Raw genomic sequence first — 27,558 nt, 5'->3', positions numbered from 1 at the left:
GCCAACGGAACAATACAAGGAAGTTCGAAACCGCTGAAGAGTTCTAAATAGTGTTGACATGGTAGAAAGACCCCGCACACACCTGGCGACTTTGCTCTTGGCTCGGAGGAAAGAGAGAGGAGGTTACATGGGGAAGGCGCCATAGAGTACCTCCTCCTACTACCGCTTAGTGGGCCTAGACGGGACGACGGCAGTTGGTTCACACCGCTCGCTCACCAGTCAGATCGGCTGCCTTGAGTGTTGCCTTACTGCCTTACTGCTTTGGCGCCATCATCCACGGTTGATTTGACCTTGATTCCATCCTTCTATAAATAGGCCGGCGGTTATAGTCTCTAGCTCATGAACCACAGGGCAAAGACCGAAGACCGCCCGCATCTGAAGCGCTTCACTAAAGATGTACAGATTATTCCTAGCAAATGAATTTCATCCTCCCTTGTCAGGTTCACTTATCCTTCGAGGCCGCGTTACTTATGGGCAGTGGGACTTGAATATAAAAGCATCGTTGAGAACACCTTCCTAGGACAAAAGGTTCGACTTCCCTACATGATTCACTTGACATACTTTTATTTACTTCTCAACCCAATCAATCCCCATAGCGAACCTTATTTGACAATGTTCAATTCAAGCAGGGCACTGGGCGTCGCATACAGGGGGATTTCCCTCGAAACTCTATTCAAAGATGCGGGATCAGGATTCGGCAACACTGTGAATACTGCCAGTACAGTTATCGAGAACAAAGTGAGTGCATAGACATCTCGACTTTGCTTGGTGGAGATGGGCCTTGACCCCTGCTTACTGGCTTCTAGTACCCAGCGGTCGTTGAGGGAAGGATTCAGTAAGTCCCTTCCCAATTGTACCCTACGTGTTAGTTAGTCCATGCTAAAACGGTGATATCTCACAAGGGGCTCGAAACCTCACCATTCCAGCAGAGACAGGAACGATCCCAAGAAAGTGGTCACTGTGGGGTACCATACCAAGAATGGAACAAGGTTACTGTCCATTCATGCACATGAGGACGGCACCTGGAAAGAATTCATCTCGCGGGCAGGCAGATCCGCTTCTGCGACGCAGTCGACCCATGATTCCCCTCCCGAGTCAGAGTCCCAGGGCGATCATCAATCAAAGGGAAAGGCCTGATGTCGGGGGTAGCCATGCCCAATTCTGCGAACCATTTGTCGTATACGGCTATAGCTTCTTGATATTGCTGTCGGCTATGTCTCTTTCTAATATACACCAACCTCTATCCATTGATTCATGTGTACCTCAGTCAGTCGGAGTCCTGTATCTATCAAGGTGCATATCCTGTTTATACATACATCTATGCGTTGAAGTTTATCGTGTGTTCTCACACGACGCAGCAATACACTTCAATATCTCTATCACCAACCTCTGTCTATCATGAGCTTATGATTACAATTCTAGTGCTTGCCTTTATCGAAACCCAGCACGAGGCAGTGCTATGAAACCAGAAGAGGTAAGGTAAAATACCCTATAACTTAACAGCAATGGCATCCTCACATGAGAGTACATAACCCCTTCCGTAGCAGAACGAAAGTACTGTTCGTTTGTCACATAATTTTATTCATTATCATGGCTCATCATCATAAACATCAACATCAACATCAACATCATTCACATCAACCCCTCCGGCCGGTGCCTCGCGTCGAAATCGGCAACAAACTGCCGGCGAAATCCGTGTCGATGCTCTTGCGTATCGACCGATTCCCACTCAAGATCTTCTCAAACTCATAGGTCGTTGCCCGGATGGCTTCCTGCTCGTCTCGAGCCGGTTTTCCACCACTACCACTACGACGCAACTGACCCCTCTCCCTACGCATCGCCATCCACCGGCGCGACCGGCGGATTCCCTCCTGACACGCGTCCCCGATATCATCGAGCGATAACGCCAGGATGATCAGCGGGATCGAGATGGCGAAGCCGATGCCGAAGGTATACTTGGCGACATACGACAGATGCAGCTGGCCGGTTCCATCGCCGGAGGACTGTCCGAACTCGACCAGGTTGATGGTGAAGATGGAGGTGATGAACGACAGCGGCAGGAAGACGATGGTCACAATGGTGAAGACCATCATGATCTTGCCCTGGCGCGTGGTGCCCGCCGCCTGGTCGCGTGCGAAGCGCGCCTCGAACGCGTTGGCGTGTTTCTGCTTGAGGTCCAGGAGATCGGTGATGGACGAGTAGATGCGCTCCGCCTGCTTGTCCATGCGGTCGATGTCCTTCAGGTGCATGTCGATCGTGCGCTGTTGCTCCTTGAAGCGTTTCTTGATCTCGTGCTGGGACCGGTGCTGGCCCCCGTAGATCTCGCAGATGGCTTCCTGGAAATCCAGCAGCACGTGTTGCTGGTGCTGGAGGACGGTGCGGATCATGTTGAGCTCGTCACGGATGTCTTTCGCTTCGGAGAGGAGATCGGTCTCCTGGCCGATATCGAGGAGATTGTCGACGAAGAGTGGTTGTTCGTCTTCGTCTGATTCACAGTACTCGTCGCCGGTGGCTTCGTTGAAGCCGCGGCGCTCTCCCGCAGATTTCGTGTCGCGATCTTTGCTGGGTGGTGGAGTGCGGGCAAACCGGCTGAGCTTGCGGTGGTTCTTCAACCAGTCGGACGCTTGGGCCGAGTCCCGGTTGAACTGGTTGAACAGAACAGTCTCACGGTCAGTTGCTACACCGATGGATGCCTCGAACATGTCCAAGAACTGATACTCCTCGTCGCCCATGCGGTGACGGTCAAACACTCCCGAGCAGCGGGTGGTGATGATAATGGCCAGATCGTAGACTGACTTGACTGGCTCCCTGGTCTTGGAGTTGATATCTTCGATGATCCCGTCTAGGACATTGAGCGGGTCATTCTTCGGCTGCTCCCACCGCTCTGGGAAACTGGTCACGATCAACCCAGTTCCAAGAATCCACATCCACAGTTGGTCCACCATGAAGATCTTCGGTTCCGACAAGAACCGCTCGCGGCCCTGTCCTTTGGTCTGGTACCGGTATACGACCTGGTCTTGGTCTCGCGTCAAAGTGTCGATGTTAGGGTAGAAGAACTGGTCCAAGGTGCGTCGGACGTGAAGCGACGTGGTGGATGATACTAGATGCGCGCTGATCAACAGCTCGTCTCGCGTAGGAGTCCGAGTGAGGCCAGGCCGCGCCAGACATCGCGTCTCAGCTCGCTGGATGGCGTCTTGCATCTTCTGGCGTCTCTCTGTTGTTTCAAAGTGCAGATAAGGCATGAACATACACACATTGCAAGCGTTGGATCGTGTCTGATCTTTGCAAAGGGACAGCGCCGATCGGTTTTTGTCGTTTCGGTCGGCACTGTTCTGAAGTTTGGATTCGTACTTGCTCGGTGCTCCTCCAACCTTGCCTTTCTTGTTCGCACCTTTCCCCTTCTTTGCTGTGGTGTCAGAAATCGGTTCATTGCGCTCTGTTTTGCTCGCGTGCTCTTTCGACTTCCGGCCTCGAGACTGGTTCACCTCTTTTGGAGTCCCGGGGACCTCGTGGGCCTGTCCATTGATGAGGATCTGTGGCGGCATTTCAGGCGTCTTCTCTTCGGAGCTCTCTTCCTCATGGAACCGCGGCGCTCGGGGAGTACTTTGACACAGAGGACGCATAAAATGTGAGTGTGTGCGTTGTCCTCGATGCTGATACCGGAAAGATTTTTCCAGTCCTTTGAAGCTCTCAACATCGTGTGCCCCTTCTTCAATAAATGACTTGGTCAGAAGAGCCTCAACCCACGTCAAGTTGTTTGCCGGAAGATGAACCCATCGAAAGTCAGTCGCCCTACTATCGGCTGGCAATGTGCTGAAAGCCTGTTTGCGTGGATTCTCAGGATCGCGACCGTAGAGAAGGTTGAAGACCGATGTCTTCTTGACGCGATTCTCATTGTGAAAGTTGCCGAAATCGACGACGGTAGCCTCGAACGCTTCACATGCGCCCTTGGCTTCCGCAGACAAAGCTTCCACGTTGTTGAACGGAGCTAGCAGAGACACTATATCTCTCCGCTTGAACTGAGCAGCCCGCAGGAACGGTGTGCTGCCGAAGTTATCTCTGATCCTTTGCTTGAGGCCCTTATGCTCCAACAGACATTCCACCACCTCGCGGTGACCGGCTTCCGCAGCCAGATGCAGAGGCGTCCTATTGTTGAGCAGCTGGCTATTGATATGCGCCCCAGCACGTAGAAGAATCCTCACAATCAACACGGAACCTCTATCGCACGCGTTATGCAGTGGCGTCCAGCCACCATCACTGCGCGCATTCACGTCCGCGTCGTAGCGAAGCAACATCTGGACAATATCATCGCGGCCATGCGTGACGGCGATGTGCAGCGCAGTCTTAGTCCGACATTCGACGGCGTTCACGTCAGCGACCGGACCATGGGGCCGCGTGAGAAGAAGCTGCGCAAAGCGTAGTTTTCCCGTGGCGCACGCCCAATGCAGCGGCGTGCGACCGAGTTCGTCCTGGCCGGCGAGGCCATCGAGTGTGCAGCTCGTACTGAGCAGAAGCTCAATGACATCCTCGCCCCAATCGCACTGCTTGTCCGCCGCCAAATTATGCAGAACGTTTCTCTTCCTCAGGTCCCGAGCGTTGACATCGGCCCCGCGAGCGATCAACAGTTGCAGGACATGCCAATGGTTCTTCCAGGCGGCCGTCATCAACACCGTCCGGCCCTTCTTGTCGGGGATTTCCGGCGATGCACCGTGATCGAGCAGGAGCTGGACGATGCGGACGTGGTTCCGCTCCACGGCGCGCATGAGCGGTGAGGGCCGGTGACTGGCGACGTCGGTTTTGGCGCCGATGCGAAGGAGATAGTCGGTCGCAGCAATGGTCCCGCGCTCACAGCTGCGCATGAGACCGATGCGCAGGAACGTATCGTTGAGTTGGCCATTTTCGCGGGCCAGTTCGACGACGGTTTGTAGGGCTGCAATCTGATCGCCTTCGGCCGCCCTCAGCAGCCGCGGCTCCAGACGGTCATGGCTGTCACTCGCAATGCTGGATCGTGACCTGGACATTGTTATAATGTCGGTGTTGTTTCAGGGCTGGAGACACTATCCGAGGTCAGTCCCAGGGGCGGTCCGTGGTCCACATATTCCTCAAGCTTTTAGGTTTCGAGGAAAATATGGGGGCCAGAATGTCAACCAAGAAAAGAGAAATTTTAAAAGAGCTGATGGCAGAGCCGCCCGTCAGCCGGGACGAAATAGTGTCGATTGAAGGGTGCGCCACGGCCCACGACCGACCGTCACTGGCCAGAAGCACGAGTGATACGACCTGACGGACGCACAGACTGAATTAGCTGCATGTTCGGACGTTGCTCAGTGGTGCGCCGGTGCGCGAGGGATCGGCTCGCTTTCTTCTCCACTGCGGCAGAGTATTGAGACTCGGTGCTCTGATCCAGCCCCTTGGACCCCCTGCTCACATGGTACGGAGTACTTTCAGAAGATTGTTAACCGACAGGTTTCGTAGATTCGAAGCAAAGGATCTGGACAAAGAAGATGAGGCGAGCAAACCACGGTATCGTGGCTTTATGGCAGTCACCGTTTGTAGGGTAATCAGCCTTTTAAACGTTAGGTGGTCTATGGGGCAGTCACTCGATGGTATGACCAGCTGTGAGACAGGTCAACCAAGGATCTATGATTGGATCAACTCAGATTCAATCAAATGTGGAAACCGTAGTGATCGTGGGACAGGTTGAAGCTCATTGACTCCCGTGTCTGAACTCTGAACGCCATGAGACTAATGTACACTATTATATTAGTAAGCATGTGCTACCTAACTATGCACCCGGCCAGTACACTACTCTTCCGGGAGGTTGCTACATCTGTTAGTTGAGAAAGAACGCAAAGAAAAACAGATTTTGCATTGGATCTTTAAAGAAACAGAAAGAGTAAGCTAGCTGATCACTACAGATATCTTGACTGGGACCAAGTATACACTTTCCAAGAATACTGGGATTGCTAGGCTCCTAGGTATAGAGCACTGAAAACGATAATATATCTCACTGCCGGAGGCTATGTTATCCCCCATTAAATACAGCCCATCCCCCTCACTTGAAGCCTTCGGTCGAAAATATTGACAAGTTACTATGTCGACACAAGTGAAAATAGATTTGAACGATCTATCCACTTTTGCTATTGAAGCTACTTTACTACAGTATAAGCTAGGCAGGGCAATTGCGCTCTGGGAGTGCCAGGTTCCATCAACATACAACAGTCCTACACATTCCTTCCCTGATACCAAGTGTAATCGTCCAGACCCAGTATAAGGGTGCATTACATTAGTGCTAGTCCATCAAAGGACGTATTATCTCTATGCGTCTGAAAGGTGTAAATCACATCAAATCAGGCTGTCTGACACGGCCGGTCACGGAGCAGCGACTTTCATAGGAGTCCGACCCAAAATCACAGGCAAGAAAAGTATAGTAGAAGGAGAGTCAAGGAGATAAATGAGAATGCTCAAGGAGCGTCAAAGAGGACGGGAAAAGGAAATGAGGACGAGGAGCAGATTCCAAAAAGGCAAGATTCATGATTCCAATGCCGTTGACCCAACACATGCTCTGCCCCAAAGGACCCAAAGAGACATAAAAGAAATATTAAAACAATCTTCTGGTTCTTGACTGTCGCTACCCGACCCGAGAAAACTTCAGATAGACGCTCGTTTACGCCATTCCAGCCTTTTGAGATTCAAGATAACGTGTGCACGCCCAGTACGAGAGGTAAAGGAAAAAGACGGAATGACAGGAGAAAGGAATTTGAGATGACAGGATACAAGCGAGCTAAAACGACCAGGTTTAGTAATGCAGGGGATGGGAAAAAGAAATTTGGAGCACCGGAGAGGAAGAGCGACATGCTTCCAAGGGACCACATTCATGCTTCGGTCCTCTCTCGGACATTATACACATCTAAAAGGAGGTCTTCGGGTGTTTCTATTGCGTCGTTTTGTCCAAGACTTATTTCTTCTTCTGCTGGTTCGGGACCTGCTTCAGAATGTCATCGAAGCTCATGTTGGGGTTGAATCGGCTAACGGGTCGAGCCGGAGGATCCAATGGGGCCACACCCGCAGGGAGCGGCAACGCTTCCAGGCCGGGATAAATCGACGTGCGGTGCTCTGCTCTCCGATTCAAAGCCGGTGAGTTGAGCCGAGGGATTGCAGGGGGAGGGGGGCCAAGGCTGCCAGGAGTCATGAGGGGAGCGGGCTGTCCGCCCGAAAGCTGTTGTTGTTCCGAAGATGAGCCTGCCGACGACTGCTGGGCTTGGTACGGTGAAGACAACGAAGACTCGTTGTCATACGGGTCCTCGATCGTCGGTGGCGCTAGGATAGCATCCTTCTCAGCCCACTGCTCGGCCACCTGCCAGCAGTGACTGCGGCGGTAAATGCCTTCCACACCGTTGATAACCACATCGGAAGGCAGACTGACCACACCAGCACCATTGGCCACGCCAAACCAGCTGCGTGCAGTCTTGCCGTCGTTTTGAATCCACGGTGCACCGCCGCGGGGCGCAATGCAAAGGAAGTACTCCACAGCGTCCGTGTACCTGACATCTTGCACATCAACCACCACCAATGGGAGGGATTGAATGACACAGTACAGGAAAATCCACTGGCCGCAACGTAAGTCAATCATATCATTGATGTTCTTGCCGTGCGCACAGCGGCGCTCAAATTGCATGAACGACTCAATGAAGGGAGTGGGCCGCAGACTCTCGCGGGAGTACGAGCCCATGAGAACAGCATTGATGTCCGCATCCTTCAGTTTCTTGCTCCGTTTCTTGGCTTCCTTCTTTGCATCCATCGGTTTGCGCTCGAGCGTCTGCAATGAGGGGAACATCGGGATATCGAATGGAATAGGAGGTTGGACTGGCGGCGTGCTTCGGTCGTACTCGCTCAGAACCTGCCGGAGAGCCCGGACCATCAATTCATCGGGGTCAGTGGTCTCGGACGTCTCTGCTGCCATGTCCAGCGTGCGGGTGGTAAGGGCGGCCCGGTCGACCAGCATATCGTAAAGATTGGCGAAATCATTGTAAAGATCCTTGACGACCTGACGATTGAGACCACTTTCCTCGAATTGATTCTTCTTTGAGCGAGCCTTTGGAGGCCAGGATCCGTATTTCTGGCGATAATACTGCATCGTGAAGCGTCGGAACTCCATGAAAGCCATCCTCCAATTCTTGAAACGCACAACCTTACTCTCAACCGAAGTGGCCGAATTGGCGATACCAGAAAAGACGGAAGGAAAGTCGAAATCGTCCAGCTTACTGTACAGCACCCGAAGACGGGTATCCAGATCGATGAAGCCTCGCTCCAACCGCTTTTGGGTCACAGGGTTGATGAGACCGTACTTGGGGCTTCTTAATTGCTTCAATTCATCCAGCTTGCCGACTCCGTGCACGAAGCCCTCAAGATAGAGGGGTAAGAATCGCAACCGCTCACCCAGAACGATGGCTTCAATCGTTTTCTCGCGACTCTTCCGTACATCTGCCAGCCGCAGTTCCTCGCAGTAGTTGCCAAAACTCGTGGTAGCAGTCTCGCCAAAATTGGAGCCATCGAAGTTGGTGAATTCGAACCGAGACAGTAGCGTTGCGACATCCATGAAGATGGAGAAGAGAGATGGGGACCGGGGCGTTGCGATCAAGGACTGTCCCAACAAGAAAGCGAAGAGGTTGCGGAAAAGAAGTAGGTTTTCCAAATCCTCCCCAGTAATTCGAGTAGCAGGATTGGAGACATCGCTGTTCAAGGGGATGGGAAGATAGAGGTGTAGCTCTTGAAACTCCTCGGGACTGTCATCGTCCATGTAGGCCAGTCGCTGGCTACCTGAGCTGCCATTATCATTGTCGGCCAAGCCGTCTTGAGGTGTCAATGGCGGCGACGCGAGGTCGGCCGCGGGGCTGTTTAGAGACAAATTTCCCGTTTGCTGCTCGAGAGACGTTGGGCTGCGAAGCTCGTTTCCGCGGGCAAGAAAGTGGAGGGAGGGAGATTCTGCAAAGACCGTGGAGTGAACCTTGAATGAGGCTTGTCGGCCGGTATTTTGCGGGAATAGGTACACGTAAGTATCGCCATTCTCGTTCCACAATTCGGGGATCTAGTGTGTTTCCAATATTGAGTTTAGTAAACGCTAATGAGTGGGCTAGCCGTGTACTCGCGGTTCCCGCGTCCCGGGCTAATTGATGGGAACGTACCTGTTCTCCTCGAGACAAAGGTTCCAGATCATAGAGAATCTTCTGCTCCAGACCAGCAATCCATGCACTGGGCATGGCCGACGCGCTGGCGCGCGGTTCAGCTGAGCTTGCGCGAGCCCGCCCAGGCATCCAGCTGCGTCGCTTGGATGATGGTGTGGTCGGGCGCGAGTCCGGGCCACCTCCCGGCACAAACAATCCGGTGGAACTGGACGGTCGACTTCCACTGCGGCCGCGTCCGCTGCTCTGGGGTCTGCTGTCGGAGGAGCTGGGGGTGCTGGTAGCCAGATCCTGATTGACGGTCAAGAGGGATGGAGGTGGCGGCAAGGGTTCGTCCAAATCGAAACCGTCGTGGGGGCCGGGGGGAAGAGGTGGGCGGGTTTCGCTGTAGTCGCTTTGAGGATTGGAGGCTACACGAGCGGATCGGGAGGCGCTGCGAGGACGTGCATCCTGCGGCAGCTGGTCGGGGGATACTTTCGGGATACTCGGAGATGCAGGTGAGGAGGGAGCCGAGCTATCCCTGGTCGAACCCAGGGAAAACAGCGACGATATACGCTTGGCTGATTTTACCGGAGCGGACAGCATGGTCGGAGTCGCTGCGAGAAAAAAAGAAGCAACTGTCAGCCCCGGGGCACGAGAGAAAAGGCGCAGCAGCGGTGGTCGAAAGGGTGAGTGGGGAAGGGAAAAGACATGAATAGCGAGAACGGAGAACGAGAATGGAGAGGGGAGTTGAGGAAGAGGGAGAGTAAGATTCGGGGGTGGGAGCCAGAGGGTGCGAGTGAGAGTGACAGGGAACTTCCCCCTCCATCCACGGAGGAGACCACGGGTTCGCGAAAGGCAGGCAGGAACCGACGTACCTTAACAAGTGAAGTAAGAAAGAATGTAACCAACCATGCGCAAACTCTCCCAGGCGGTCCAGGGACAAGTTAAGTTAAGGAATTCGGAGGTAGGCAGGGAAGGGCAGGCAATTCGTGAGGATCGCTTCGACGTGCCCTGAGGAATGGATCGGCAGGAGGGATCCAGCAGAGGAGGAATGGATGCAGCTTTCGACTTTTTGGGGAGGGAGGAGGAAGAGAGGGAATTGGTTTGATTCGTGGTACAAGAGAGGAAGAAGGAATTATTATAGGGAAGTAAGAAAATAGGCTATACAGTAGGATGAGGAGAAGGAGGAGGAGGAGGAGGAGGAGGAGGAGGAGGAGGAGGGGAGAAACGGAGGGTTGAGATCGATGACAAGGATGGGTTGTAGGGGATGTGGTATAGAGACACACACATTCACACACATACAGACACAAACATACACACGCACACTCTCTCTTCTCTTCTGTAAGCGGTTGTAGAAAGAGAAAAGAGAAGAGAGACAGACGGAGAAGAATGGGGGAAAATAATAATAAGGGTCAGAGAGCAAGAAGTGACAGAAAGCAGGTCGGTATTGCGAATACCTGATTCGGTAGTGGGGGAAGCTGCGCGATGGTCGTATTGTTACTTATAGTGGCTATAGTGGAGGTATCACGCAGGTAATAATGCAGGTTCTTATAGTATTTTTAACCTCTCCAGTGGAGCCGACGGTCGGCGAAGAATTTAATCTGCATCAAAGTTGACAAAAAGTTGACAACAAGACTGTCAGGGAGTCTATAGAACTTGTCGCATGCGATCTGACCATGAAGCAACAGGAAACAAATGCAGTCTTATATCCAGCGAGCAGGAGATGGTTCGTCGGTTGATCTTTTACAATCCCAAGTCATCCGCAGCGACATTGCTATACTTTGTCATGACTGATGTATTCGTTCCAGGCGGTAAGATCCCTCTTTGATCCATTCAGATTAATAAAAAAAAGGATTGTTCACCTGTTCGTGTACACGATACATGGAGTAGAGGGGAAAAAGAAAAGAATAAAAAAAGAAAAAAGAAAAAAAGTAAAAAGATAACTTACGTAGTACTAAGCTCACTCTCAAAAGCTGCCTCTCAGTGCCTCGTAAAGGTGGTAAAGGTGCTGACGACAAGTGATAATGAGAGAATAAAAAATAAATTTCTAATTCCGACGATTAATGCTTTGTTAAGTTGCCCTTTCTCTCGGCCCCGGATGCTTCCACCTTTGCACCTCCTCCACCTCCTGCTTGTTCTTGAACTTCTAATGGATTCCTTCTAGTGGAGACGCTCCCCGTTTAGTCTTCTCTTAGCATTTTGCCTTGCCCTCTTTTCCACCTTTTCCCCTTTCCCTAGTATTGCAGTTCGTTTCGGTAGGCCGGATCATCGGATCGAGTGTTGACAAGAAAATCTCAGAAACTCTCAGCGGTTCCTGAAGGCGCATCCTGTATCAAATCTGATTGCGCCATGTCTGTGTGCGGCAAAAGTGGGTTGCGGCGAGGCAGTGTCAATGCGGTTCAGGAGGAGGCTGAAGGCCTCCCGAACTTCTTGGCTTGTCAGGAGAGCGCCCTGGCCGTGTCAAAGGGAGAGAGGGTAATTAGTTGATGTGCACCAAGCCATCGCTCAAGGTCTTCCTTGTGGTTTGGTGTGGTTGATCGCTAATTACTATTGCGGAGTCGCAACTGGTCGTGTCCTCGCTGTATTGTATTATCAAATCTCCATGGATACAACAGTAGGCAGAAGGATTTCTGGCCACACTTGCGCCAGGTGGTTGGGTTCACCATGCGATCGGTCCTTCTCAACTTTTCCAGGGCATCGGCAGTCTATAATCCTCAGTCGGCTCAGGAATCGATATCCAAGTTCTCTCCATCCTTGATCGCATGTCGGAATCTCGGAAGGCTACACACAACCCCATGCAACTCAACTCAACCACCTTGCCTTTGATTTACACTCGTTCCATATACTTGAGGCACTGGATTGGTTGTCACGATACGAACGGTCGCCCCTCTTTTGCCCCCTGATAATCAAAAATATCACAGCCCAGTCGATAAAAGGCGCCATGGTGCAAAGGAGAGGTCCAGGCTTGAGGGGCAAGGGGGTGGTAGGATATAGCAGGATAAAATCCCGTAAGGATGACTGCACTGCATACTTGCGCCTGCTGTTGGCACGTCATGCTGAATTCCAGCGGAGAGACCAACTCTATCTCCTCCGTCCACCGATTGAATGCTGTTCCTGGGGACGGGCATCAGCCACAAAGGAAAAGGGGTTCCTTTTCTGGATAGGAAGAACAGATAGATTCACGATCCTGGATCGAGAGAGGTCGTAAGTACAAAGTTGATCATCCTTGCCAATCGATGGATAGATCATCTAGTAATGCGTCCGCCGTCCGCTCCCATTGGGTCCCGCGGAGGCATAAACCCCGAAAAAGGGCGTGTGTTCTTGTGCAGCAGCGGACTAAGAATAGATCTTGATTCCGGATGGTTTACCAGGTACAGTACTGACTGCATGTACGCACTAGTAAGGGTTTCCCTAACTTAATGCTTGCTCTTAGCCAGACTTAATCAGCCATACTTGCGCCGGAGCATTGTTTTTATCGTCGTTGTCGTCCGACCGGGCGAGATTGCATGACCCGTTGGAGACCTCAAGGCGACCAATTTGGACTTACGTAGGTAGTATCCTACGCGTGGCTGGTCTGTCTTTGCGTGGATCGAATGTACCTTTCTTTGGCCTCGGTTGGCGGACTAGCACGGAGATCTCGACTCGGGCAGGATTACGTAATTGGATCCGAGATGTGCGATTAGATGGCTCATTCCATGTCCACAGAGACACGGGAGTACTTGCGAGTACAGACTCAGCGTCAATTCGACATTGATTGTTGTGGTTGTCACAAACTCACGGTCGGATCTGGTTACCGACCTGCACGCAGGCACTCCCAGGTACCTAGTAGACGTAAATTTGCAGTCCTCGCTATCGGCTTTCAAATGGCTTAAACTCAAATTAATTTCCCCTTCCGCCCGTCTCCGATGCCCCTCCAAGGCTCCAACATTGAACAGAGTGACTGCCAGGGCGAGGGGGTTGGTAAGCTTGGCAGTGTGGACTTGGAGGAGGGCCTTGCCTGTCAAACTGATTTAAAATCTCATCATCATCATGATTATCATCTGTCAATTGTCAGGACGGGGAAGGTGGTTGGGGAATAGTCCCACCTGCAACAATGACAACAATGGCGACTTACGCAGTATGCATTACTGGACCCATGGGACGAGGTCATTGTTCCTCCATGCTAAGTGCGGGCGGTGGAGACTAAACTCGAAGTCGACCACTCACTCTTCTCTCACATTTCGTCGCTACGTAGTTACATGAGTAGGTACCTGCTTTCCTGGTTTGCAGCAGCAGTTGCAACGGTTGAAAGACACCCCCGCGAAACACTACTGAGGACTGGCTGCACCAACATCTCATGGTGGTCATCAATCTTTCTCGTGGGTGGCCCAACCCCGCCTTGCTGCCCACCGCCGCCTTGGCCACGGCCTCCGCCACTGTCCTCGCCTCCCCGACCATCTGGCAACCAGCCTTACAATACGGCCCTGACGAAGGATTCCAGCCGTTGCGTGAGCATATCGCTCACTGGCTCGCAACTTTCTACCAGCTACGCTGCCCCCTCTCTCCGGATCGCATCTGCATTACCGGCGGGGCCAGCCAGAATATTGCCTGTATCCTTCAAGTCTTCACTGATCCGCTCTACACACGCAACGTCTGGGTGGTTGCCCCCACCTACCACCTGGCGGGGCGTATTTTCGACGACTCTGGCTTCGCCGGCCGGCTGAGAGCAGTGCCTCAAGGTGCGACAGGTCTGGACCTCAACTATCTGCGACAGGAGTTGGTCGCAGCTGAGGACAAGGCGCACCGTGAGCAGAACTTGGCACCAGTACGTGACAAAATCTATCACTATTATCTCTGCTCATTGCTCAACTGGGGGTTTCTCAATTGGTCGCTGTCGTCATGGATTGCTCAGTACTAATGCCACCCAGAAAGTCAAACCAGCACGACCATGGACGAAGATCTACAAGCATGTCATTTACGCCACGCCTACCTTTTCGAATCCGTCCACCTTGACAATGTCGCTGTCAGACCGCGAACAATTGCTACGCCTGGCGCGTGAATTCGATGCGTTGATCATTACGGACGATGTTTACGACTTCCTACAATGGTCTTCAGATCCAACTGGAAAGGAGACCCAGCCTGAGCACGCACTGCTTCCCCGGATTGTGGACATTGACAGATACTTGGATGGTGGACCATCTGATGAGTGGGGAAATGCCATCAGCAACGGCAGCTTCAGCAAGCTAATCGGCGCTGGCATGCGGACAGGATGGGCGGAAGGCACGGAGAAGCTGGCTTACGGCCTTTCACAGACGTGAGTGAACGGTGGTTTTCAATCTGGAGTGCGCTTTCACAAATTAACGCCGGGTGGTCACAGGGGTTCGAGCCGATCTGGGGGAGCACCGTCCCAATTTTCCGCCTCTATGGTTGCGCAGCTTTTCCCCACTCGAATTCTACAGAACTACATCGCGCATGTGCTGCAACCGGCATATGCAGCCCGATATCATCGAATGATGTGTGCTATCAACGAACACCTGGTACCCCAGGGGGTCACGCCGACCGTCCCTAAAGGGACTGCAGGTGGTTATTTTATCTGGCTTCGATTGCCCGCCTCCCTTCGGGCGACTAAATTGGCGGTGCTTGCGCGTCGGGAGCACGAACTGGAAGTGGCGCCAGGTAACATGTTTCAGGTGCAGGGCGATCCGGTGGCGGAGAAGAACGACTTCGACGATGGGATGCGTCTCTGTTTCGCGTGGGAGGAGGAGGCTGACCTTGAGGAAGGTGTGCGACGATTGGGGTGTGCAATCCGCCAGGCTCTGCAGGAACGGTGAGGATGATCTGGCGCATCAGCTGCAAAAGTAGACGGATGACTTGAGCCATAGCGAGCTTTTAAAGCACGCAGGCTCGGGTGTGACCTCCTCGGACCTTACGGCTAACCAGAGGTAACTTCTAGTCAAAGAACGTAGTTGAAAGTGCCCACTGGGCAGGTCTATGGGGGTCAAGTGAGCCTGAAGGCGTAGGGCTAACGCAGGGAAGGGCAGCTGATAAACTGCGTATTTGAGGTAGGCCGGGCCGAACATGGCATCAGCGCCGGGGATAAAGATCGAGATTCTGGAAAGAGTGCCTGTGCGGAGTCATATGGGCGGATTACGAGACTATGATAGACACAGGCTATTCCTTCGTGCTTCGGACAAAAAGGGGAACCTTATGAGTAGAGTGGAATTTAAAGGACGCGTCGAATAACTCTTCTCACCTGGCAAAGGGGAGCAGTTGGTCAGTACCCGGTTCTCGGAGATAGCACATTCTTGCCGAGGTGCGGTCTGTGCCGAGCTTGGTGCGTTGCCCTAGGCTGTTTATCATCATCACGCATGTGTGCACCTTGGCGTTTCGCTTGCTTACTTTTTCCTTATTTTATGGGGTGGGAGGGGGGCAAATGTCTTGAGATTTTGGATCTAGAAATCCCTAGCACAGCTGGTGGCGAGATAGAGGATGGGTTGTGCATCGACATGGAAAAGCAGAATGTCTCGGGTAGTGGTCAACTAGCGGTGCTATTTATTGTCTAGTGGTAGATCGGTGACCCAGTGGATAGGCTTGCAATCTGAAACCGAAAGCTTGATGGCGCTCGCGATATTGGACCCAGACTTGATGAAGCCAGTCTCCAAAGGGCCTGGCTACAAGACCGTGAACGCGGTGGTGACCGACAGAGAGTGCTCTTCCTGAGAGATCTAGGTCATTATTGATGTCGTCGATATTTCTGATGGAGTCGGGGTGTCCCTGAAGGCGTGTGTTCCTCAGCAGTATGCAACCCCTGGACGATAGCCTTTGAACCTTGTAAGGGGAAGAAGAGTGGGGCAATATGTACGGAGTACCTGGTGCTGTCCTCAGGCATCGACTGACTCGTCTCGTCATACTGTAGAGCTCCAGAGCGGATCCACCTCTACACCAACTACACGGCGTGGCACGTCTATTCGCGTCCAAGAAAGTGAGCTTGCGCTTAACTCACCAGGGCACACACTCAGTCAGCCTGAGCGATAAGTCGTTTCTAACCCTTTGCTTAAAAGCAATGCACTTAATCCGGAACTTTCAGCATTACTGCCCAGACCCCCTCTCCGCCGGTTGACCCGTGGACGGCGAGGAATGCCACCCGCTACGCAGCGTCCTAGACGGCGGAAGGGTGTGTTTGCGTGCTGCTGCCCTGGCCTGCTGGGCGCCATGCCATACCATTCTTAGGGCCCAGTTGTTGATAGGATTCCAATCACTGCATGCAGCCTACGCGGGGGACAAGAACGAAGCAGAGTCGTCGATCTGCCTTGGTCGACTGGATTCTGGCCACAGCGGCTATGTTGATCCCACGACAGTCCAGTTATTTATCTCAGCCAGTCTGCTGATCGGTTGACGCGATTTTCGCTTTCTTCACTTCCTCCCGCTCTCTCTCTCTTTTCCTCCTGATTGTGGGATCCCCTTCTGCTTCTACCATACGCTCGCTTGACCCTCTTGGTTCACTTTCTCAGGATCCGTCCAGAGGAATTGGAACGAGATTCTCTTGTGTGTTCATCTTGCAATCACCACTCGCTCGTTTTGTCAGTCGTGTATTGTTTATCCCTATTTGGGAGAGAGGAAAGTCAGTCGAGGTTCTCGACCCGCTCGCTCCCGACCGTCATTCGCACGGACGATTATCAGACGGGACAGTTCAAGGTAAGTGCTGACTGACTACCCTACCTAGTCAGATGCTTGGTTGGTCTAGAACTGGTCATTCATGCCACTGCAATCTGCTGTAGTGGCTCTGAAGCGGCTCGGACGGGTCCAATGAGGGTGGGAAGATGTACTGACTGGCTCATGTAGTTCTTGTTGCTTTCGTTTCAACCCCTGAGCCAGGCGTTTCACGCGTGCCAAAGGATCAGCTGCCTGAGGGGTGCTGCACTTGCTTTCTGCCCGTCTCGGCCAATCAAGCCAGGGCGGTGATCGGGCGCTACTGTGGTGGTGGCTCCAGTGGTGGAGAATTAACATCTGCCTAAGGCCCGCTAGACGCAATCAGCGTTATCAGTGCCTGGAAGGACCCGCGCCGGAACGGAACCAACTCTAGTCCATCTCGGGGTCGAGCCAGTCTTTTAATTCTTCTTATTGTCCTGCTACTCGTGATTCTTCACAAGCCGGCTTGCTTTTTTTTTCCCCTGTCCCCCTTCCGTTCGCTATTTTCTTCGTTTGTGTTCCTTTCCCCCCTGCAGTGTGTCGCACCGCGTGGATTTGTGTTGTGTTGAGTGCCTGCAGGTTTTGGCTACAGCATTGTTGTGTGTTGGGTGTTGTGGTGTCCATTCATTGATTCATTCACCCTTTGATCTTTCCTTCATTTTAGTGACGGTCTACTTGGCCTGCCTACCCTTCTTTGGTCATCTCACCCTCCCTTCTGCATTCTCTCCAGAATCTAACTTCTGGAAGTTGCAAAACTCTCCTTCTGACAGGGTCGTGTGACGGATAATCATTCATCACCCGATCTGTGTTTTTCTTCAGCACTGGTTGCTGAACTGTCTTACTGCTTGACTGCCAGTCAGCCAGCTATATTACTGTCCTACCCCACATCTTCATTGTCTCTGCTGGTTCAGTGACATTCGTATACGCCTCAACAATGGCTGTCCTCAACAGCTTTGTCATGCTTTTTGCCGCCCATGTGCTTCTGCTCCTCGGCCTGCCCGCCGGCTTGGTCTCTGCAGTCCCCTTGAAGGGGGGCTTGGAGGCCCGCGGGGAGCTGAAGGCTCGCGCCTCGAGCTATTGGATGGCTGATATTCAACGTCAGGGCGCTGTGCCCTTTGGTAGTAGTTCCAGTTACCAGATCTTCCGCAACGTCAAGGACTTTGGTGCTACTGGTAGGTGTTTGGTCGTGCTTGATACTCCGAGTGTAAGCTAATCAACGACACATAGGTGACGGTTCCACGGATGATACCGCCGCTATCAACAACGCCATCTCCTCTGGTAACCGTTGTGGTCAGGGCTGCGATTCGTCGACCACGACCCCAGCGCTGGTGTACTTCCCTCCCGGCACGTACGTTGTCTCGAAGCCCATCATCCAGTACTATTACACCCAATTGGTCGGCGATGCCAACCAGCTCCCAATCCTCAAGGCGTCTGCTGGTTTCACCGGTATGGCCGTCGTCGATGCGGACCCGTACACCAGCACGGGGGCCAATTGGTACACCAACCAAAACAACTTCTTTCGCGGCATCCGCAACTTTGTCATCGACCTCACTGCTATGCCCCAGTCCGCCGGTGCCGGTATCCACTGGCAAGTCGGCCAAGCGACCAGCCTCCAGAACATCCGCTTCGAGATGATCAAGGGCGGCGGCAGTGCCAACAAGCAGCAGGGTATTTTCATGGATAACGGTTCCGGTGGTTTCATGTCCGATCTGACCTTCAATGGTGGCAATTATGGCGCTTTCTTGGGTAACCAACAGTTTACGACACGCAACCTAACCTTCAATAACTGCAACACTGCCATCTACATGAACTGGAACTGGGCTTGGACCTTCAAATCCGTCACCATCAACAACTGTGGTGTAGGTCTCAACATGTCTGCATCTCCCTCGAACCAGAGTGTTGGCTCCGTCTTGATGTTGGACAGCAAGTTCTCTAATACTCCTATTGGTATCGTGACGGCTTTCAGCGCCGACAGTATTCCAGTTGGCGGTGGCGCTCTCGTCTTGGACAATGTTGACTTCACGGGCTCCAACGTCGCTGTGGCCAGTGTCTCTGGTAGCACCATTTTGGCGGGTGGCTCTGTGATCGACAACTATGTGCAGGGTAACGCGTACACTCCCTCCAGTACTCTTAAGAAGCGCTCTCCTGCCGTCGAGGTAGTCGTTGAAACCATCACCGAGACTATTGAGGTTTGTGCTGCGGATTACACCACCGCTCCTGTGCCCTCCGCTCTCCACACGGCTGCTACCGAAGCTGCCGTCAACAGCGCCAAGGCCACTGCTGCAACCGAGCGTCATCCCCATACCGGCTACTCATGGGGTACTTCAGAGAGCAGCGCCACCGACCAGACCTGGGCTTCCGCTTCGGAGACCTCCCCGGCACAGCCCACTACCTATGAGTCCGGATCTGACGACGAGGAGACTGCTCCTACTAGTGCATCTTCTGACTCTGAATCTGAGCAGGCCTCTCCTTCCGGTGGCTCGTCTGGTGCTGGTGCACAACAATCCTCTGCCGCTGGCGGGGATTCCGGCAGCTCCACCTATGCCCAAGGCTCCTCAGTTGCTGCGTCTTGGTCTTCCGCCGCTACCTCGGCTCATGCTTCTGGCTCTTCCGGATCGGGTACCTGTTCTTACAAGACTGTCACTAAGACCCGGCTCGAGACAACGGTGGCATCTCCTGCGAAGCCCAGCGCTCTGTTGAAGAGCGATGGCTCTCTCTTTGAGAAGTCTAAGCCCTTGTATGAGAGCTACTCTGCTTCGTCCTTTGTTAGTGTCAAATCTGCTGGCGCAAAGGGTGATGGATCCTCCGACGATACCGCTGCAATCCAGAAGGTCCTCAATGCCGCCACCGATGGCCAGATTGTCTACTTCGACCACGGAGCCTACGTCATCACCGACACTATCAAGGTTCCTAAGAACATCAAGATTACTGGTGAGATCTGGCCCGTGCTGATGGCGTATGGTGACAAGTTCTCCGATGCGGAGAACCCCATCCCCATGCTCCAGGTCGGCGAAGTTGGCGAAAGCGGCTCCGTTGAGATTAGCGATTTGATAGTCGAGACCAAGGGGCCCGCTCCAGGTGCCATTCTTATCCAGTGGAACCTTAACGCGGAGTCACAGGGCTCTGCTGGTATGTGGGATGTCCACGCACGGATTGGTGGATCCGCTGGTAGCAAGCTTCAGAGCGATACCTGCTCTAAGACCCCCAACCAGACTACCACTGCCAACTCGAACTGCGTGGGTGCCTTCCTCCTCTTCCACGCCACTGAGAGATCCAGCGTCTACCTCGAGAACACCTGGTTCTGGACTGCCGATCACGAGCTCGACCTCGCAGACCACAACCAGATCAACATCTACAATGGTCGTGGTGTTCTTCTCGAGACTCAGGAGTCTGCCTGGCTGTATGGTACCGCCTCCGAGCACAACCAGCTTTACAACTACCAAGTCGCCAACGCCAAGAATGTCTTCATGGGACTCATCCAGACGGAGACGCCTTATTACCAGGCCAACCCCAACGCTCTCACCCCATTCACTCCTAACACCACGTGGAATGACCCGGATTTCTCCTACTGTACCACGGACTCATGCCGCAAGGCCTGGGGTCTTCGTGTCCTCAGCAGTTCGGAGACTTATGTCTACGGAGCGGGTCTGTACAGCTTCTTTGACAACTACTCGCAGACCTGTCTCGACACGGAGTCCTGCCAGGAGAACATAGTGGAGGTGGACTGCTCGGACGTGCACATCTATGGTCTCAGCACCAAGGCCAGCACGAACATGATTACCTCGGCGAGTGGAGAGTCGTTGGTGCCTCAGGAGGGTAACGAGAGCAATTTCTGCTCCACCATTGCGTTGTTCGAGTTCTCATCTACATAAACGTCCTGTCTTTTAGTTTGTCTAGTGGTTTAGTGGAGTCGAGTGAGTTTGTCTCTTCTCAGTTCTTTGTAACTTGGCATGATGGTAGGGCGGTGGTGGTAGAGGAAGTATAGTTCAATTGTGGTCTTGTAGCCGATATAACGATAAAACAGTTGGTGGGCTGGATGTGGATAGATACCACTTTGTTTACTTTATTTAGACTGAATTGAATACCATGATAGCCATTCCACTCTTTTTCCGGACAGCAGTGTATAGAACCTTTCCTAGTACCCAGTAACGGACCGACCTTCCAAGGCTGGTTACACGCTCCCATGAAATCACGTGCAGCCATCTCAACAACAGCCCCACGATGAATCCAGTTCTCTGTTCCACTTTCATCAACTACAGTACGCCGTTTCTGTCAATATCACAACTTTACAAGACTGACGCTCCACGTCGACATGGAAGTCATACAAAAGAACGAAGCCTTCAAGAAGATTGACGGGGGGATGAAGTTCTCTTATGTCCAGGTTTTCGTTCACCAAGATGGCAAACTGTACACTGGGAAGTGGATGAATCGATTCGACTCGCCGAAAACGCTCGAGGATCTCCAGGACGTCAAGCAAATCCCAATGGATGGCCGGGGTCCGAAGGTAAACCACGCCTGGTCCGCAATCTACATGAAGACCCCCAGTCTCCTTGCACTCGTCGACGGGGATCTCGAACAGCAAATCACCCGGGAAGTTGAAACTTGCGAGATCCTCCGCAAGCACCCTCACCCGCACATCGCAACCTACTACGGCTACCAGGCGACGCGCGGCCGCGTCTCAGGACTCTGCTTCAAGCGCTATGCCTCCACGCTCCTCGAATCCGTCAACCCCCAAAGTCTGAACAAGGTCGCTTTCCGGTCGAGTGCGCGCGAGCTTGTAACCGCGGATATGGGAACTCGTCTCGAAGGGATTCGGGCTGCCGTCACGCATCTCCATTCGCTAGGGCTCGTTCATAATGATATCAATCCGGCGAATGTTATGCTTGACTAGGACGGAGCGTTTGTGCTGATCGATTTCGGTAGCTGTCGGTATGTTGGGGAGTCGCTGCGCGGCACCGGAACGAAGAGGACTCACCACTGGCATGACCCTTCGATTGAATTCTCGAGCGAGAAAAATGACCTTGACGCTTTGTATGACCTGCAGATTTGGCTAACTGGATTGGTGGGTGAGGAGTTTCGTCTCGGTTGACGCGTTTTTGTGCGTCAGATGCTAACACTGAAGAATCGTTGGGACCACAAACCGCGTTGTAGGTGGCTTGTTGTTGTCTTGTAGGACAGTGTACCCATAAGCGAGGCTATGATGGTTTCTACTAGTTGAATTGGTGGCAGTAGTCGTCCTTGTGTAGTCGTGGAAGGTTTGTGTGTTAGTATTCCGACCGACAAGTGACTTGAATGTCTGGACTTGAAGCATCACAAGTGTTACCTACCTTGGGGTAGAGAATATGAACAGCCGAGGAAGGTGGAGCGGAGACCCGCTGCCGCCTGCCCGCTTTCCACCCCCGAATCTCCCCGCCTCTCCGCATCTTCTTTCCTCCGTTCATTCTCCCATTCGAGCTTCATCCATCAACTACCACTTTTCGTCCCGAGCACAGTATGTCTTATAAGTCTATTGCCCACCGTAAACAACTTCAACTCGAGGCACAAATTCCACCCCAATGGCGTCTGGATGTCTCACAGATTGCCCCAGCGCTACTTTCTCCAGCCGACTCGATCACGAAAACCGCCCAATATGAAGCCATCTCCGTCACGAACCTTCCCCGGACATGCGGCCTTCTCACAGATAAAGAGCTCAAAATAACTGAGCGATACAGTGTTCAGCCCATGTTAGATGCGATTCGCGAGAGGAAGTTCACTTCGAAAGAAGTTGTCCTAGCTTTTTGCAAGGTAAAGATCCTCTAGCCCAGTGGTATCCTCTCACAGTATTGGTTTTGCTCACCTGGGCCATTTACAGCGAGCTGCAATCGCCCATCAACTCACACGCTGTCTCACAGAGCCTGTCTTTGAGCAAGCGCTCGAACAAGCCCAAAGGCTCGATGACCATCTCCAACTCACCGGCCAGCCCATTGGCCCCTTGCACGGTCTCCCCATCTCCGTTAAAGACTCCTTCCACATCGCCGGCGTCGACTCAACCACTGGTCTCGCCGGCCTCGCCTTCCGCCCGGCAACACAAAACTCCCCGCTTGTCGACCTTCTCACCTCCCTGGGGGCCGTCATCATTGCCAAGACTAACGTCCCGCAAACCATGGGTGCTCTCGACTCTTGCAACCACCTTTTCGGCCGAACACTCAATCCGCTGAATCCTCGCCTTACAGTCGGCGGCAGCACGGGGGGCGAAGCGGCTCTTCTCGCAATGCGCGGGTCGATGGTTGGCTTTGGCACCGACATCGGCGGTAGCATCCGCATTCCTGCCATGTGTACTGACTTATACGGGTTCAAGCCTAGTGCCGGTCGCGTGCCAATCGCGGGGACTCAAGAAGCAGGAAATATTCCTGGGAAGGGGAGAATTAGTCTCCAGCCTGTGGCGGGGCCCATCGCCCGCTCGGTCGAAGATCTGAGGGCCGTAATGGCTGAGATCGTGCCTCGCGCGGAACTATTCAGTGAGGACGGCATCCCGGGACGATGGCTTGACAGTAGCGTCGGCTCTTTTCTTCTAGCTTGTGATACAATCCCCCAATCTCCCCCCAGCGGACGCAAGAAATTTACCTTCGGGATTCTCCGCCGTGACGGGCTAGTTGAGCCTCTTCCGCCCGTTGCCAAAGTCCTTGACGAGGTGGCGCAGATGTTGCGCTGTACGCCCGGCGTCGAGGTTGTGGAGGTCCCTGTACCCCCGGCTCTGAGCAAATGCCAAGGTATTGCCGGTCGATTGATGGGGGTAGACGGGGGCATTCCCATGATAGATCTGCTGGAGAGCACGGGGGAACCGCTAATTCCCTGGTTAAAGAACCGGATGAAACGCGGTCGGGAGATGACGCTATCACAGGTGGGGGCATTGCAGGCACAACGAGCTCAGGTCGAGCGGGAGATGTTGCAAATGTGGACGACGCGGAGGGCGACAACAGACGGCAATCCTGCTACTGCTGCGAGCTGGACGCGAGACATCGATGCGATCATTCACCCGGTGGCGCCGCACCCTGTGCCGGAAATGGATCGGTATAATGCGGTTGGATATACCTCATCCTGGGTATTACTTGATTATCCAGCTGGCACGGTCCCCGTGCGCTCGATTCGCGAGGATGACCTGGAGTTGGGTAAGGACATGACGGCGGCGGTTTTGGGAAGCTGGGATAAGGCTAATCGGTTGTTGTGTATGTTTGTTCTCGTCCCCTCCTCTTTCGAGTTGAAAATCTCCCAAATGCTGACAGTCAACAGGGGACGAGAAAACTGTCGACCGCCGGGTATACCTGGGCTCGCCGCTCAGTTTGCAGGTCATCACCCCTAAGCAGCATGATTACGAGCTAATCCAGGCCATGGAAATCATCGATCGAGTTGTGACGACGGAGAGAGGAAGGGTCTCCAAGTTATGAACATTGGCAGGGTCGCAGTCAATTCCTGCAATGGATGATACCGCTATGTTTTGCTTATTTCTAGTACCTCGACACATCTCTCCCAAATAGGTGATTTAGCAGCCACCGGAACGCAACGCGGACCTTATTCCGCCAGCTGATACTCATGGTCAAATACGCCGAATTCCAGACCAACCAAGCGACTCTGCCCTTTAAACCTTCCGGTAGGTACTTACTGTGCTGTCCTTTCTCATGTGGGATCTGCATCAATGCATTCGCGTTTCCGATATAGGCCAAGGTGCCCATATTGCGGAACGAGAAGGGGGCTGTTGGCTGTGAATCTCCCCGGTTGAGCCGGGTAGCCAACCACTTGGCCTCCTGAAAGGTTGCCTGTGCAGTGGCCGGGGGTGCTCCATTCTCTGGCATGGCGTTGTCACCTAGGGCAAACACATCCTGCAGCACCACAGTATCCCCACTGTCATTCTCCAATTGCACGCGCAGCTGCTCGTCCACCAACAATGCGCCGACTTTTGGCGCTTTTTTGACATGCCATGCGGACCGTTGCACGAGATCGTCATCCGGCCGACCCTTTCCATCCTTTAGCAAAGCTGACTCCGTGGGGAAAGCCTGCACATCCGCTAGAGCATCTCGGACGAACGAGTTCATGGCATTTCCCGTTGCCCACACGCACATACCGACCCCTACCTCGCCCTCCTCCTTGGTAGTCAGAGTCAAACACCTCTTTGGATCCATCTCCGTGGGCGCCTGTTCCCCCGGCGCACCCCACCGCAGTCCCTCAACATGATGCGAAACCTTGATATCGACGCCTTCCTTGCGCATGGCGTCCATCGCGTATTTGGACAGCGACTCATCAAACATGGAGAGCACTGTCGGCGCAACATCATATAGCGACAGTTTCGGAATTCCTTTTAGGGATGGATACAAGGTCATCAGGTCCGCAGAGATGAAGTCGCGCAGCGAGGCCGCCAGTTCAGTCCCAGTGGGGCCGGCCCCAACGATGGCGAAATGCAGCAACCAGCGTCGCATCTCGGGGGAGGTGGTGGGCAAGACGGCTAGCTCGAAGCATTCGCGCAGGCGACGACGCACGCGCCGCGCATCCCCCACGTCCTTGAAGAACAGGGCGTTCTCGCGCACGCCGGGCGTGCCGAAGGTCTTGCTGACCGTGCCCACGGAGATGACCAGCTTGTCGTAGGGGACGGAGAAGGTCTCGCCTTTCTCCCAGGATGGTTGCGTGGGTTCGGATTTGGCGTTCTCGGTGTCTGTGTGTGACCTGTCGTCGTCGCTTCGCGGGGACTCGGTCACCCCGCTCTTCACGACGGTGGCCTCGCAGATGACGGTCTTGGTGGAGAAGTCGACGGCGCGCGCGGCGGCCTGGATGAAATCGACTTTCGCATTGCGGTCGCGCACCGGCTCGACGATGTGCGAGAAGTCGAGGGAGCCGCCTGCGGTGTCGGTGAGGAGCGGGGTGAAGACGAAGTAGGAACGTGGGGAGATGACGATGGGGGAGTAGTGCGAGGGGGAGAGCTTGCGCGAGAGGTTGTATCCTCCCCAGCCGGAGCCAAGGATGACGACGCGGGGTTTGTCAGTGAGTGCTGTGGTTGCTGTCACTGTACTCGTATGTGTTGCCAGCGATCTGTATTTTTGTCTTGTGATGAGTGGACTCGTGAGGGATGTTGATGATATGAAGGACGTTGTGAGTGTGAGTGATGCAGAGGGCGTATCGACCCTTCGTCTGCATGATATCGAGGAAAGTGTCCTTCTCGCAATCCTCGAGGAAGGTCTCAATGACGGGGACATAGGGCCCAGCCCAGCAGGGGCGCTACCCCAACTCCCGAACCGCGAGATCCGTCTCATGAATAGTTCTATACAGTATGTGTATGTTCAGTCAGCTGCGCGACAGCAACACCATTTTCAACAAAGAACACCAGCCATCTTAGACAAAAATCCATTGAGACAAATTCCATTCCTATATACCCTTTCCCACCTCCCAGTGATACAAAAACCAACCCAAACCCAAACCCAAACCCAACCAAGTTAACACATAATGATCTCATCCATTCATACCCACGGAACCCACGAATCCGCATAAACCGGGTTCCACCGAACGCAACCCCTGCAGAACAATCAACGCCCCTCTATCTAACTCTCATATCGTATACTCTCAAGATATTCCTATCCCTAAATCTCCCGCCCCGACGATACACGAACGGGAAACCCGGTGAAGCAGCCTGGAGTTCACCTCCCGCTCCCCGGGACGATCTACGCTTTCCGGTCCGGTTGGGATCGGTTTGTGTCGGCTCGGAGGTTTCGGGACGGGACGGGTTGGATGAGACTTTCGCTTGTGACTTATTTATACACCATATGAACGGAAGAATGGTTCGTGGGTTCCAACTTCCGAGGGTTCCACGTTATTTCTATCTAGCTTAGTCTTGGTATACTTAGGTAAGGTTGGGACGGGATGAGTCAAGCTTGTAGATGGAGTCTATAGTACTTACTTATTTACTTCAATAGTGAAGGGGTTTTGGTGGCAGGGATCCGATGAAGGATTGATTGTTTAATTGATTGATTGCTTGGCACGTGGAATGGGAATTGTCGGATGGGTATTTGGTGTTATTATAGTTGCTTTGGCTGAGGGAGTGTGGTTTGTTTTACTATACCTATGGTGAAGGATTGTTTGGTTCTCATGGTTTTTTTTTGGTGGAGAGGTTTATTGGGTTGGTGGGTTTGAGCATCCGCAGGATAATCCAATATGGTTATCTGGGTTTCCTGTGTAGGTGAGTTCTGTAGATGTGAGAAGCAATGGGGAATGGGAGGGCTTTGAGATTAGATAGATAGATAAAGAGGGAAGGTAGAGCATGAACTAACCAGGTAGTCAGATGAAGAAGACGACTTCACCACTGCTCCAGGACTATCGAGCAACTAGCTAAAAACTTACACTTTCTGCTCACTGGAGCAGCGCTCATTGACAGTCTCACATTGGAACACGTAGTAGATAGTGACTCCACGTTTTAAAACGGAGCAGCAGATTTCCTCTGCACCCGCGAGAACGCGAGTGAGATACCCAGTACAAAAATCGGAACCATTCGGCAGCTGCATACTGTATGGCTGTGGAACCTCACCTCAAGCAGGCTCCAGCCCCAAGTCCCGAACAATCCCCTGTCGCGCTAACCTCCTCAACTTCGGTACTATGTAGTCGGTGTAAGGTCACGAAGGTATTGGTTGTCCGTGCTTCTCACATTCAAGTCTCCGCCCGTAGATACGGCAACGACCTCGCTCACCCCGCCTCCGTTACGATAGCCGGGCAC

The 27,558-nt window shown here is 53.2% G+C and overlaps 7 protein-coding genes across 7 annotated transcripts; 5 read left to right on the top strand and 2 right to left on the bottom strand.

The window, feature by feature from the left end:
- Positions 1 to 534: 534 nt before the first annotated feature.
- On the top strand, positions 535 to 1,359 carry BO97DRAFT_403005 (uncharacterized protein). Its single transcript, XM_025694642.1, has 3 exons — positions 535 to 738; positions 807 to 835; positions 903 to 1,359. Exons 1-3 carry the CDS (start codon positions 613 to 615, stop codon positions 1,135 to 1,137), a joined length of 390 nt encoding a protein of 129 aa, XP_025554857.1. The 5' UTR covers positions 535 to 612; the 3' UTR covers positions 1,138 to 1,359.
- Positions 1,360 to 6,788: 5,429 nt separating this feature from the next.
- On the bottom strand, positions 6,789 to 10,162 carry BO97DRAFT_173234 (uncharacterized protein). The gene is made up of 3 exons (XM_025690319.1): positions 10,037 to 10,162; positions 9,183 to 9,775; positions 6,789 to 9,085 (listed from the first exon to the last, which is right to left on the bottom strand). The coding sequence occupies exons 2-3, from the start codon at positions 9,762 to 9,764 to the stop codon at positions 6,956 to 6,958; spliced, it is 2,712 nt and encodes a 903-aa protein (XP_025554856.1). The 5' UTR covers positions 9,765 to 9,775; positions 10,037 to 10,162; the 3' UTR covers positions 6,789 to 6,955.
- A 3,103-nt stretch (positions 10,163 to 13,265) lies between these two features.
- On the top strand, positions 13,266 to 14,979 carry BO97DRAFT_173226 (aminotransferase-like domain-containing protein). Its single transcript, XM_025690318.1, has 3 exons — positions 13,266 to 13,965; positions 14,069 to 14,454; positions 14,518 to 14,979. Exons 1-3 carry the CDS (start codon positions 13,498 to 13,500, stop codon positions 14,969 to 14,971), a joined length of 1,308 nt encoding a protein of 435 aa, XP_025554855.1. The 5' UTR covers positions 13,266 to 13,497; the 3' UTR covers positions 14,972 to 14,979.
- A 2,476-nt stretch (positions 14,980 to 17,455) lies between these two features.
- exgO (exo-beta-1,3-glucanase Exg0) lies at positions 17,456 to 20,730 on the top strand. The gene is made up of 2 exons (XM_025690317.1): positions 17,456 to 18,001; positions 18,057 to 20,730. Exons 1-2 carry the CDS (start codon positions 17,764 to 17,766, stop codon positions 20,699 to 20,701), a joined length of 2,883 nt encoding a protein of 960 aa, XP_025554854.1. The 5' UTR covers positions 17,456 to 17,763; the 3' UTR covers positions 20,702 to 20,730.
- A 314-nt stretch (positions 20,731 to 21,044) lies between these two features.
- BO97DRAFT_458571 (uncharacterized protein) lies at positions 21,045 to 22,182 on the top strand. The gene has a single exon (XM_025699234.1). It carries the CDS (start codon positions 21,142 to 21,144, stop codon positions 21,718 to 21,720), a length of 579 nt encoding a protein of 192 aa, XP_025554853.1. The 5' UTR covers positions 21,045 to 21,141; the 3' UTR covers positions 21,721 to 22,182.
- Positions 22,183 to 22,281: 99 nt separating this feature from the next.
- On the top strand, positions 22,282 to 24,283 carry BO97DRAFT_173156 (putative general amidase). The gene is made up of 3 exons (XM_025690316.1): positions 22,282 to 22,613; positions 22,681 to 24,034; positions 24,099 to 24,283. Exons 1-3 carry the CDS (start codon positions 22,323 to 22,325, stop codon positions 24,251 to 24,253), a joined length of 1,800 nt encoding a protein of 599 aa, XP_025554852.1. The 5' UTR covers positions 22,282 to 22,322; the 3' UTR covers positions 24,254 to 24,283.
- Positions 24,223 to 26,190, bottom strand: BO97DRAFT_403000 (putative pyridine nucleotide-disulfide oxidoreductase). The gene has a single exon (XM_025694641.1). The coding sequence runs from the start codon at positions 26,105 to 26,107 to the stop codon at positions 24,314 to 24,316; it is 1,794 nt and encodes a 597-aa protein (XP_025554851.1). The 5' UTR covers positions 26,108 to 26,190; the 3' UTR covers positions 24,223 to 24,313.
- Positions 26,191 to 27,558: the final 1,368 nt, after the last annotated feature.

The sequence above is a fragment of the Aspergillus homomorphus genome (genome assembly GCF_003184865.1).
Source record: "Aspergillus homomorphus CBS 101889 unplaced genomic scaffold BO97scaffold_4, whole genome shotgun sequence".
Taxonomy (NCBI): Eukaryota; Fungi; Ascomycota; class Eurotiomycetes; order Eurotiales; family Aspergillaceae; genus Aspergillus; species Aspergillus homomorphus.
Note: the sequence above shows the minus strand (reverse complement) of the source record. Positions and strands in the feature narration are given on the sequence as shown.

Coding starts and splice junctions, on each gene's coding strand:
- BO97DRAFT_173226 (XM_025690318.1), top strand. CDS start 13,498: ATGGTGGTCATCAATCTTTCTCGTGGGTGGCCCAACCCCGCCTTGCTG. Junction 13,966..14,068: donor GTGAGCAGAACTTGGCACCA/GTACGTGACAAA, acceptor AATGCCACCCAG/AAAGTCAAACCAGCACGACC. Junction 14,455..14,517: donor GCTTACGGCCTTTCACAGAC/GTGAGTGAACGG, acceptor GGGTGGTCACAG/GGGTTCGAGCCGATCTGGGG.
- BO97DRAFT_173234 (XM_025690319.1), bottom strand. CDS start 9,764: ATGCTGTCCGCTCCGGTAAAATCAGCCAAGCGTATATCGTCGCTGTTT. Junction 9,086..9,182: donor CTTTGTCTCGAGGAGAACAG/GTACGTTCCCAT, acceptor GAAACACACTAG/ATCCCCGAATTGTGGAACGA.
- BO97DRAFT_403005 (XM_025694642.1), top strand. CDS start 613: ATGTTCAATTCAAGCAGGGCACTGGGCGTCGCATACAGGGGGATTTCC. Junction 739..806: donor GTACAGTTATCGAGAACAAA/GTGAGTGCATAG, acceptor ACTGGCTTCTAG/TACCCAGCGGTCGTTGAGGG. Junction 836..902: donor GTCGTTGAGGGAAGGATTCA/GTAAGTCCCTTC, acceptor ATATCTCACAAG/GGGCTCGAAACCTCACCATT.
- exgO (XM_025690317.1), top strand. CDS start 17,764: ATGGCTGTCCTCAACAGCTTTGTCATGCTTTTTGCCGCCCATGTGCTT. Junction 18,002..18,056: donor CAAGGACTTTGGTGCTACTG/GTAGGTGTTTGG, acceptor AACGACACATAG/GTGACGGTTCCACGGATGAT.
- BO97DRAFT_403000 (XM_025694641.1), bottom strand. CDS start 26,107: ATGAGACGGATCTCGCGGTTCGGGAGTTGGGGTAGCGCCCCTGCTGGG.
- BO97DRAFT_458571 (XM_025699234.1), top strand. CDS start 21,142: ATGGAAGTCATACAAAAGAACGAAGCCTTCAAGAAGATTGACGGGGGG.
- BO97DRAFT_173156 (XM_025690316.1), top strand. CDS start 22,323: ATGTCTTATAAGTCTATTGCCCACCGTAAACAACTTCAACTCGAGGCA. Junction 22,614..22,680: donor TTGTCCTAGCTTTTTGCAAG/GTAAAGATCCTC, acceptor GGCCATTTACAG/CGAGCTGCAATCGCCCATCA. Junction 24,035..24,098: donor TAAGGCTAATCGGTTGTTGT/GTATGTTTGTTC, acceptor GACAGTCAACAG/GGGACGAGAAAACTGTCGAC.